Here is a 12351-nt window from a genome sequence, read left to right as displayed (position 1 = left end):
CAGGTGTTAAAATTTTTTAATATTCCCATAAAAGGCGGCATAATAAACAATTCAAGTAAATTAAGACAGACAATATACACAAGACCTTTGTACAAAAACAGATGTTCAGTACAAAATACTTACTTATCTGTAAAAAAAAAAGGCTTTTTATAAGTTAATAGTATGGGCCCTAGCTTCTGAATGTCAAGAGAAAGAGGTTATTATGAAAGTATTTCTAAAGTTTAAATACAGTCAGTGCTGGCTGAAATACTTCCTCCTCTTTTATAAATGAATTATGGAAGACAGAATCACCTAACATAGGAGCCTGAGCACCAAAAGTTAAATTTCCATTTTGAATTGGTTCATAAGTGAGACTTCTCCCATTTGCTACAAGGAAAACCACTGTAGCTTCTTTGGCTGAGGCCATCATCTCTGAATAGCACCCCAAACAAAACAGGAAACACTTCCACTGCTGAGAAATAATGAAGGAGTATAGTTTGGTCAGAATGCTAAACATTATGGAACAATTCTGTTTCTAAAGAGATGAATGTGACTTCACAACTGTTATCTTTAAATTATTTAATAAGTACCACAGTATTGACAATCTTGATCATTAGTTTTGAAACAAAGATGCCAAAAAACACAGAAAAATTTATTATTCTTACATCAACAGCTAGTGAGTTTCTATTTTAAATTTAGTCTCTTGATTCAAACATTATGTAGTGGCATCACTTTTACTGAAATTCTTGGGGAGTGGATAGTATCAGGATACAGAACAGGCAACAAGGCTTAATTCCCTCTTCCCCAGCCTCCCCTGCCAAATACTTCCATAAGACATTACTTACTGTAGATTATGTACAATACCAGAATTCACCCATTTCATTCATGTTATCATTGCCTATATAAAGCTGGAGCGTACTTTGTGTCCAGCTTGGACAATAGCCACAACGTTCCATCACACCCATTGATGGAGATTAGACTTCTATTTCCAGCTTCTTGCCCTTCCAGATGCTGGGGACTGGAGAGAACATAGATGCTGACCCTTCAGCTGCATGAAGATAAATGAAGCAAATGCTTCACTTCATTTGGCAAGGACCTACATCCATCTCAAGAGCAGCGAGAGCATATTGACAAACCCTGTCCAAGTCCTGAGAAATGCCAATTGCCACATGATGCTTACAGCCTTATTAAGCTGAGATGGAAAGTCCTTCAGCTCTCTGAAAGTTTCAGAGCTCTCTTTTCAACAGAGTTTGAATAGAACTCTTGGGAGTCTTTGGGTAAGACTGAACATAAATTAATCACATGCAGAAAACCTTAAACCATTTCAACGCCTTGGCCAGAAAAACCATGACATGCCTGGAAGTACCAAAGCGATGATTACAGAAGAAAAAAGATTTACTGCATTGTTGTCTAAGATAGGTTTCCCAGATATGTGCTTGGAGTCTTTTGTTTGGTGGCTAACAACCATGCCAATATTCTGGTCAAAACCTGGGAAAAGACAAAGACTTCATTTTACAAAGCTGAAAAACTTAGTAACCAAGTGTATGCAACTTCCTAAATGCAGTTTACTATTATGGTGTTAAACCTCTACAAGAAGACATCATCACACTAAACTAGACTACAGTCACTTACTTCTTTTGAGCAGTTACAGTTCTGTCAAATCTACTTCTCTTTACGTAGTTTCACAGCAAAGAAAGGAATGAAACAAGCTAAATCAGAAGAGGAAAAAGCTGTTCCAAGAGTCATTCTAGAGGAAAATGATGCTGTTTTGAACAAAACAACTGATTAGCAACATGTATTTCCTGTCTAGAAGATGTATTTATTTTCAAAGGAAAATTACGGAAATAGTATTATTACTTGATCTGACAGAAAACAAGCTCCTTATAAAGGCTGAATTTATAATTTCTATTTACACAGCAATTTTATACTAGGAGCAGCTGGAGGTTTTTCCCTAGTACTTAGATCATTTCCTACTCTGTCTCTGTATTATCAAAAGAGTAGCACAGTGCTGTGCACCACACTTGATCTTTTCTAAGATGGTGTGGAATTGTCTGTTCCTCCTGCTAATCCAACTGATGCCTGGAGGTGACAGGTTAGCTAAGTGCATATTGGGTCTTTTCGAAGGGGTGTAAGAATCAAAGTCTAATAGTTTAACTCTTAACACTTTCTATGTTTTAGAGAGTAGTAAGTTTTCTTGAGAAAAACTGGGAATAAATTTTTCTACATTTGTACATTCAGAGCATAAACTAGCAAGAAAAGTAAGTCCTTCCACTGGCTTTCTTATTTACAGAACAGGTATATCTTCAGCCTGATACATGGGCAAATTCGAAGCCAATTCTGCACAGCTATTCAGACAAAGTTTTAATTAATAGATGTGTGGACAGGGATGGACCTTCTTTTAGAAAGAGTGGGTACCACAGGCTACACCAAATCCAGGAATATTACCAAAAGGAAAAACACTGACAGAAGGGATTAGCAGTAGCAGCATATTGTTTAAAAACAAAAACAAAAATAAACAAAAACAAACAAACAAAAAAACCACAAAAAAATAAAAAAGAAAAAAAGGCAATATTACCACTACTGTATTTTTTGTTTTTTCGAGATGCTGCAGAGAGATTAGAGTATTTCTTATGAGTTCACACTGAATAGGGATTGGAAAAGTGGGTTAAGTAAAGAGGGACTCAAAACCTAACAATATACATTGCATGAACTGCACTATTTCATCTATATCACGGCATATATGTACCATAGCATGTATGTGTATAATATAGTATACACACTCCAGCAGTGCTTATGAAGTTGTAAAAGAACCATGGAACTTGCATACTGCCCCTGCTGCAGCTAGCAAAGTTGCTGAGCATGGAAAAACGACACAAAATGAAGGAGAAATAGATGCTGATAAATGCAGGCATGCATTAGCTGGGCTAATCCCATTCTCTTCATATATCTGCCTCATTAGGAGCTTGAACCATTGTCTGAATGCTTAAGTGTTTCTTCTCTAGTATAGAAGTATCTAAAAATTCATCAAATAGTTAAACACTCCATTATATGTTGGATTTCCCTGGAATTACAAGGAATACAGCATAAAAACTGCTCGAAAGCCAAACCCAGAGCATCAACAACAGTTTGCAGTTCTCACTGTAATGGTAGATTTAAAGGACACGTGTCTCTTAGGCAGTGCATCTGCACAGTCAAACCTCAACTTCCAACAAGTAACTATACCAACAACAAAATTTGGAAACTTAAGTTCTCTCTGTAAATGAGCTGCTAAACAAAACAGTGCCAGATATGGTCTTTAAACAATTTTCAAACATTGGGTAAGTTTATAGTTTAGCCTAAATGCTGTCTGCAGTGTTTATTCAGACAATGATCCTTCAGAGCAATGAGTAAACACTGAAATGATTTACAATCAGCAAGCCAACAAATTTTTTAAACAAATGGACATGATTTTTTAATTTAAAGTCACAGCTAGTTTGCGATATGCTTAACTTATAGGAAATAGTACTCTATGAAGCAGTGAAAAAACCAGAATGCAAAATACTGTGCACATTTTCCTGGAGCTTTTCTTATTTAATTCTTAAAGCTCAGACTATTGCTCAGTCTTCAGAGTTAGGAATGGAGCTTCTGCTGTGACAACTTAATCAAAGTAAATGAATAAAATGAAGCTGACATTTTCTCTTATAAAATGGTTACTATAATTAGATAGAAAAGGAGAGGACAGCAATTGCTTCTTCCAAGGGAATATGCTGAAGATCTCTGGTCTCTTTCAGTCATTAACAAGACAGTAAGCTAGGATAAAGAAATCAAAATGTGGAAGAGGACCCAGTGCCCTTACTCGTTTTCATTATGACCATCACTTTTGCTCTCTCTGTCCTTTGTATCGCAAAGTCTGCATTTTTCCCATTTATGTCCTCAGCCCTTCTTGAAATTCAAATCCAATTTTAGGTTACATTAGGAGAGAGGATAAAAAAAAAAAAAAAAGAAGCAAAAGAAGAACCTTACCGCTGTACTGCATCGTAGCTCCCAAATAGGAATCCACAAGTGACCCCAGCAGGCCAGCAGCTGCGCCAAACACGATAATGGGCCATTGCGGAGCAGATATTTCCAGATCAGTCACAAAAATCAGCTGTGTTACAAAGTAGGCTATACCTACTGCCATGCCCCCAAGCAAACTTGAGAGCAGGCCCACAAAAGTAACTGCTCCATTAGTACCTAGATCAAACAAAATGAAGCTGATTTACAAATTTAAGACTTATATTCGTTTCAAATGTTTTACATGAAATCAAAACTGTTCACAGTGATCCTCTCCCCTTATATCTACAAGGGTCTGCTACTGCAGCTTTTATTTATAGTTCCCATTATGCTGTTGAGCAGCTTAACCTGTACCATTATAGCCTATTGCTACTACTTTTCCCATCTCTAAACCTAGTTATCTAGAATATCCACTAGCATTAAACTAAATAAAACCAGACAGCACACCTCTCAATGTCACCTGGTATATGTCTACAGGGGGAGACAGACAGATTCGATCCAAAAACCAGACCTTGAGATGTGCCTGTTATTAAAGCAATGCCTCTTTCAGAAAAAGTATACCAAGATATATTTCACTAACACATTTTAAAAGAAGAACAAAATCCATAGACAGGAAGATATTTGACAGCTCACTGAATTAAAATCTGAGGAATTTAAATTCTATCCAAAAAGACCTGTCACTCTGATCAATATGCCAGCAAGACTCAAGTAAGACATACTGCTTTAAGATGGCAGTGACATCCACTGTAGAGACAAGGTCTGACAGACAGAAAGTTCACTTCATATACCCTTGGTAAGATATTAAAGGAAATGAGCAATTTGGTTAAGAAGTGAGTTTTCTGTAGTCCCTATATTAAATATATATATCTTCTACCAATTAAAATATTAAGTTGATAACCTGTATTCTTCAATAGAAAAAAATATAATATAAACACTTTTAATATTGTCAGAGATGAGAAGTAACAGCATTCACAATGATATTAGCTCCATGAATGCTATGGTGGTGCATCTCAGCCACAACATGCAGAAGAAACACAATTGAGTATATTACATTTCAGAGAATGCACTCGTAGCAACTTTTTCTAATCCCAGGTGTTTGTTTTACTGTGTCTTTCTTAGAACTTTTTGAGTTGGATGCATAATTCAAAACAGATTAACAAAATACTAAGAATATGTAGAACAGGTAATACCTTACCTACTGGAACCTGTTCCCACGTTGTTATCAGTCTTGGTTTGCTTTTACTCATAACACTACCAATCTCTGAAGCCCATGTATCACCAGCAGAGCATGCCAAAGCTCCCAAAAGGGATAAGCACATCCATGATGCTGTATATTCCTTTGAAAAGTCTATAGGAATTTCACCTGGCCCATTTTCTATCATATATAAGAGAGCCAGCTCAGTAGGAACACCACCATTACAGAATACTTGAACCCAATTCCTCTGTCCACCTGAAGTAATAAAAACTCAATTTTAGTCCTTTCAGGCAGCAGTAATTGACAGGTAACAACATGAGACAAAAGCAAAATACACATACATAAAGTTCAATTTGAAAAGATACATGTTCAAAACAGAAACTATATGGCAATTTATTAAACAGAAAAAAAGCAAAGTTGCTTGCTAATGTTCACAGGGACAGGGTGGAGGGGAGTCACAACAGTGTTCCCTGTTCTAGATGTTACATCTCATCTGACTCTTTGAAAGGAACAGGAATATGCGCTGGATCTGAAAGAATTAAGGTTATTTTGGCTTACCTTCTTTGTATTCTGAATCTATCTGCTTCTTTATATCTTTTCTCCATTTAGTAAGTTTAGAAGAAGTAACGAAAAATACAAACAAAGAAGAGAAGAAACTGTAATTTGCAACAGTAAGGATAAATCCAACCACCAATCCTATGAAGGAAAAAAAGGTATATGAAGTTCCTTCATGTAACAATGGTTGCTTTGCAAAAGCAATTAAGTATTCTCAATTTTTTTAATATGAAGAGTATCTTCGTGATGATAAACTTAAGACAATCATGCAATAAGATATTTTATTGCTACTGCTGAAGTGCATGATTTTTAAGACCTTTTTTTTGCCACAAATCAGTAATACTGTGCAAAAATATAAGACAGAGCAGTAAAAAGAACAGAAGCCAAAGGATATATACTTGAAATTTAAGTACTCTGCCTGAAGAATACTATTATTTGCATAAGGAGCAGATACACAGCAGTGGCTGTACCTCTATCAGCAAGTTTATCGTCAGTTTGGGTATCAAACCCCATGACCAAGGTCTCTAAGATAACCTCTATAATCCTCCTCTCTATCTGAGCAAATGCTACTTCTCCCTTCTGTTCTTCCTTTTCTTTTTCAGTTTCTGATTTTTATGCCACCTCTCTATTTCTGTAATTTTTAGCTCCTGAATGCAATTCATTTTTATCTCTCCCTTCTCTGGGGTGGTCTAATTTCACTCCACACCATGGGACTACAATCCTGAACAACTGAAAGAAAATTGGCTGCACTTAGAGCAAACACCAATACAAACTGGCTGGCAGAACTGTTATGTTAGGAGGTACAAACATAGAAGTGAAAAAGATTTTTTTTAAATTTAGAAAATAATCCCCGTAACTCACAGACAGAACAAGATTTGCAAAACGGGTGTCATGGGAGGAAAGGATTTGATGCCTCATTTCATTCCACTGAACATCAATTCAAACAATGTCACAAGACAAGGGTGAATCACCTCGCCCAGGAATCTTGCCACAAATTTCAGTAATCACTGCTGTACACTATGCTGGGCTTTTTATCAGGTGGTCAAGAAAAGCTTGGTTGAAAGTTTTTTACTTAAAGTACAGACATAATTTTCTGATTTTTGTCAGGTCAAAAAAAAATGCCTAGAACCACCTGTATTACAGAAAGGAGAACCCATGTTATCATATCTGGTTTCCTGCCAGGCAGGTAGGCTGCTGACATGGATCGGTTTTAGGGTATTTCTTTACCACTCCCTCTGCCACTTCTTTATTTCTCCATGAACCCACCTACATGTGAAACCAAAATATGTGATTTAACTACATACTGTACTGAAGTTTAAAAAATTCTTCTAGGTTTATATAAATCTAATGACAATATTAAGCGAATCAATTACCAACAGAAGCACAAAATCACAGAAGTAACTTGACTTTTAAACAGGCGTGAGAAAAACCCAAACCAGTATGAATGTAAGGTATGTATGCTTACATTTATACTCCGCCATAATAGAACTAGATAGTAAAGTCTTAAATTACAGGCAATAAAAAGGACCTTAATTTTGTTTACTAAATGTTTAGCTTAATAGTCTCAGAAAAAAACATACCTCCCAATGCACCACTGTGATCAAGACTCTTCTTCTTAAAACCCTGTGTAGCAATAATTAGCGGAACCAAGACTGAAAAAAGCCATCGCCATGGAGAAATGGGTCGTAACGTACCTGACAGATCAAATAACAGGGTTACAGATGATCCTTACAAGCCTTTTTAATGCCTTCATATCTGAAAAGTCATTATCTTCTAGTATATACTTAAATTCTGAATCTTAATAGAGATTAACACTTTTTATCTTTCAGAAGAAAGGTATTCTTATGAACAGAAGACCAAAGTATCTGCATTTATCTACTTAATTTTTCTGTTCAGTTCTCAAAAGAAAAATATATTACATGAACGAAAATTAATTACCAGAAAATAGCAAAATGTGACAAGAAATAAACACAGGGATACTGTTCATTCTAAACAGGATTTATAAACACCAAGAACTAACATTCAAAATGTTAAGATCGCCTGAAACCTGATTCAGACACAACAGATAAGTTGAGAAGTTAGAAAAAAAAAACCCAAACATACAGCCACAATAGGGTATGTAGAGTCCAGTTTCAGTTCTGCATAAAATTAAAATTTCAGTTAACAAAACATCAGCATTGCTCTCATGTAAAGAGACTGCAAAGCAATTTTAAGTTAGTGCAAGAGCTTTGCTCATAGATCAAGTTATGACTCATTTGCTGGTAACTATAGGAATAATAATTATTATTAATTTTTCTGACATTTCAGAAAATATGTCAACAATAAAGGAATTAACAACACTGTCTATGGTCATTAATGCTCTTTTAGCATTGTAACAGAAGGAAAATTAGTACAATATATTGGAAGCTTTAACTTGTTTTTCAAGCCATCCCAAACAGCAGTGTTTTTGGAAAAGGCATTCTTGTTCATCAAAAGCTTTAGCTTGATAGCTCTTGGCTATGAAAACAACTATCTTCATCCTTTTCTCATAATCTATGTATTGTCACTTTGCTCTCCACACCATTTCTCACTATGTTAATAGAAGGAGTGCTGCCACTGGGCTGGCAGATGACCTTATCCTTTTTATTCTGCTTTGGAAAACTTAGCTATTCTGTTATATATTTAAGTGCTTAGCTGCACTACAGTGATACTTGATGTCATCTAATAAAACTAGCAGGAAGCCCTGCAGTTCTTCTGCTTGTCTGTGAACAAGTGATCAGTTTAATCCCAGTGTTACTGACAATCTATACTGATGCAAGACAGGACATCTACCTGCTTGGCCTTCTTTTACAGTTTTAAAGAAAATCTTTCTCTTCTGTGGTAACCACAATATTCTGATTGTTGCTACACTATGCTTGGTTGAAGTTCCAAACTGGATTAAGTCAAATATCTGTCTGACTCAGAATCCCGTTTAGCAGTGGTGGGCTGCACATGCACAAGCAAAGAGTATTAGAAACAGATAAAGACTCATCTTTCCTGTTTTATGGGGAGCCTCTAGGCTGTCATTCCTAAAATCCCCAACATATTTGCCTCATCAATTTTTAAGGCAGCAAAAATTTCTCCCCACAGAACTGAATTCTGGTTTTAGATGCACTGCAAAAGGTCTCTCAAACAGCTGAACAACAACAATCCTCCTGCCTCAAGTTTCATTGGACATCTGTTAATTTTATGATCAACTGCTTAATGATTTCCTATTCACATTTTTCCTGCCACTCATGACCTATAGGAGGATGTTTCCTTTCTATGCCAAAATATCTTTACCTATTTAAGTCTTCTTCATATGGTGTTTTATTTGCTCTGACCATCCTTGTTGTCTACACTGTTCCTTTCCAATTCTGCTATGGGTATTTTGAACTGGGATGATTACAACTGCGTAGGAGAGAGATACTTCAAACTTTTTACAACTTCTATAATCTACTGATTTTTGACAGAATTAAAGACATTCCATTTCTGAAACAGATGAGAATATATTAACATGGAGGGTATAATTCCCCTCCCCCAATTACCTGTCTGTACTGAACCAAGCTTCCGAGCTCTTCAGTCATGCTGCACAGTAATTACAGACAGCTTTGACGTAAAACATATATATTTGCCCTACTGCTCTCTGTTCTTCTCATCATCTTTTTGAGCATTCCTGTCTGATTGCCTTTATCCATAGTAACCAAGCTTCTGGGTCCCTCTCTCCCCCACAGGAGCATTCTCCTCAACAGGCTAAACTTATATCCCTCAGTACCTGAGAACACATCCACTATCCTTACAATGGATGCTCCTGCGACTTTATTAACCCTAAATTTTTCAACAAAAGGGCTAGTCCTATAAACATTCAAGGTAAACTAGGAACACTTTAAAAATGAAGTTTATTCCAGCATGCCATTGTATTCTCCAGATCCTCATTTTTAATAAGGAACAATACACACTATACATTTTGAATTAAGGTAAAGTAGCCATGTGACATACAGGTCAGGTGTTACACAGTCTGAAGCCTGAAGTTATCTAATGCAGTTCTCTCTTCTGTTACAGTCTCCTTGACCTGTTTCTACTGAAAATTTGGCTTAGTTGAGAACCAGAGATGATTTAGCCTTCTCATTCCTTGCTCTTGCATAGTCACTCTGATGCACATGCATGCACTCACAGCCTCTCCCCAACTTTGGTCTGGAGTGTTGCAGACTTGTTGAAAAGCAAGCTGCAGTCAACAATTTCATGTCTTATGATACATATTTACTCTCAGAAATGTTTTATTTTCTAAGGATTCTCTAGAGCAATCCTTTTCCACTTCTACATTCCACTCTCCACACTGTTATTTTTTCTCAGCCAAACAGACTGTGACAACAGAATTTATTCTTTGTTTGCACAAGATGTCTGTGTGAGAAATTATTTTCTTTGTGACATGGTATAATTCAACATAGACTGAAAACACATATTTAATCCAGGAGATGGCCTTCTTTTTCTATGAGTGGGGGATCCTTTCCACTCATGTTTGTCCCCTGACAGTAGCTGCAACAGAACTGCCATATTACTCAACCCCTGCCTTTGATTTCACATGAGTATGGGGTTTACATTTACACATTTGCTAAGTGAACAGCACACATGACTTTAGGAGTGGCTAAACGAACCAACACAGGTCTCTGCTGCCTCTTCACTTTATTTACTGGTCAACATAATTTAACTGAACTGAGCTTCCTGTGTTATGGTTGTTCAAATACCTGATTGTAGGTTATCGAGCCAACACAAGAGCCAACATTTGGAATACATTTCACAGTTTAAATCTATTAATTCCTTACTTTCCTACAAAAGCAATTCCACATAATCAAAGCAGTATACTTTTCAAATGCAGAAGCTTTTTCAGAACTGAAGAGAAATAAATTATTTCAGGTCTACTATTAAAATCTATGCAAAAATGGCTCACCTGTTATCCTCCTTATACAGAAAATAAAGCCAATTGACAATGTTTCGAAGTATTTAACTGGAAATTAGTAAAACCCCAAACTTGTTTTACAATGACTGTTTTTAATGATACCCTTCACTAACGATTTTTAAATTTACATGCCCAAACCACAAGGATAGACTAGTTTGACGACATCCAAACAAAAAAAGAAGTCCTAGTTTTCAAACTACAAATAGTTCACTTTTACAAACAAAACCAACTGAATTTAAAAAGTCAAGTTAATTTCTCATCAAAGTAAGTACAGTGCCTTCTAGAAAGCTTTTTCCCGAGTTTCCAGTTTGTTGCCTTTGCTTAGTCATTCAAGTCACTATGATCTGAATTTAAACAAGCTTGCAAAACAGGAAAATTATATCCTACTCAGCTGTCATAATTCCACACCATTCCATAAAGCACTAGTGTCCACAGCAACTTAACCTCCAAGGAGGCAATTTACCATTAATGTCCTAAACACATTTGTTTCCTTCTAGATTTCCAGAACACTCACTAAAATAAAAGCAGTTAATAAAGGACTTATTATTGTTCAGTTAAAAGAGTATGCTATCTCAATAATGAAACAGACACAGTAAGATTCTTACAACTTTTATATTCTATTACCTCATTTTGACTTGAAATTGGAAGACACAAATTTCATTGTGAAAGATGCCAAAAGTACATCCCTAGGCACTCTCAGCATCACTGCAGTGACACCAGAGCTCTTCCTGCATCAAACTCGCTGAGGTCTTAAGGACAGGCCTTTGCCTGTCCTTCTAAGCTGGAACTGATACTGAAGGCAGCACTGCTGCTTTTGCACACTGCCTTGAACACGGTCCTAGAACCAAAACCACAGATCACACAAAGCACCTCTGACTCTGCAACTACACATAACTGAGCGACAGCCTGTCTGGACAGAATGCTGAGCTGACAGTACACACCCCTGCCAGCCACCCCATGCATACATCCCTGTCTTCTTATCCCATTTCCCCTGTTTCCCAGTTCCTTGACCAAGGAATTCCCCCTGCATGCCATGCTCTGCATGTTGAACATGCTGCTGCACGTGCATTCCCAAAACAGTTTTTCAGGCTGACACACTCCTCCCGTGCTGTCACGTACTTACCTCCGTCAGCTAGCTGTTTCTTTTCACTTTTTTATTTTTATTTGCCTTCTTTTAGGGAGAGAAATCACAAAGGATATCAACACCTGAAATCCTATGGTATCCCTGGGCACAAGTGCAAGGAAGTGGCTGTCAGCACCTTCTAAGCCCCTACCAGCTCCTCTCAGGGGTGGGGTTGTCAGCTCTGCTGAGGAAGAGGCTGTGCCTTTTCCCATTTTTTGCCTCCTGGCTGCAGGGGCTGCAGGGGAGGGCCGTGCGGGACGGCTCGGTTGGTCCCCGGCCTTTGGACTCACCGTAGTACGTACTTGCAGTCATGGACACGATCCAGAACGCCAGCGAAATGCAAATCAGCAAGTTCAGGATGACCATGTTCGCCATCATTTTGAGGTACTCTTTGAAGAAATCCTCCTGGTAATAGGACATGGGAATCCAGAAGGAGAACACCTGGTGGGAAAGGACAAGGCGCAGCGCATCAGCGACACCGCTAACACCTTCTTCTTCTTCTCCTCCTCCTCC

General features: G+C 37.3%; 1 protein-coding gene across 1 annotated transcript; it reads right to left on the bottom strand.

Annotated features, from left to right (window-relative positions):
* Positions 1 to 1090: 1090 nt before the first annotated feature.
* On the bottom strand, positions 1091 to 12276 carry TMEM19 (transmembrane protein 19). The gene is made up of 6 exons (XM_009074635.1): positions 12129 to 12276; positions 7342 to 7455; positions 5765 to 5902; positions 5207 to 5461; positions 3982 to 4191; positions 1091 to 1467 (listed from the first exon to the last, which is right to left on the bottom strand). Exons 1-6 carry the CDS (start codon positions 12256 to 12258, stop codon positions 1304 to 1306), a joined length of 1011 nt encoding a protein of 336 aa, XP_009072883.1. The 5' UTR covers positions 12259 to 12276; the 3' UTR covers positions 1091 to 1303.
* Between the last annotated feature and the right edge of the window lie 75 nt (positions 12277 to 12351).

The sequence above is a fragment of the Acanthisitta chloris genome, unplaced genomic scaffold, assembly GCF_000695815.1.
Source record: "Acanthisitta chloris isolate BGI_N310 unplaced genomic scaffold, ASM69581v1 Scaffold39365, whole genome shotgun sequence".
NCBI classification, from domain to species: domain Eukaryota; kingdom Metazoa; phylum Chordata; class Aves; order Passeriformes; family Acanthisittidae; genus Acanthisitta; species Acanthisitta chloris.
Note: the sequence above shows the minus strand (reverse complement) of the source record. Positions and strands in the feature narration are given on the sequence as shown.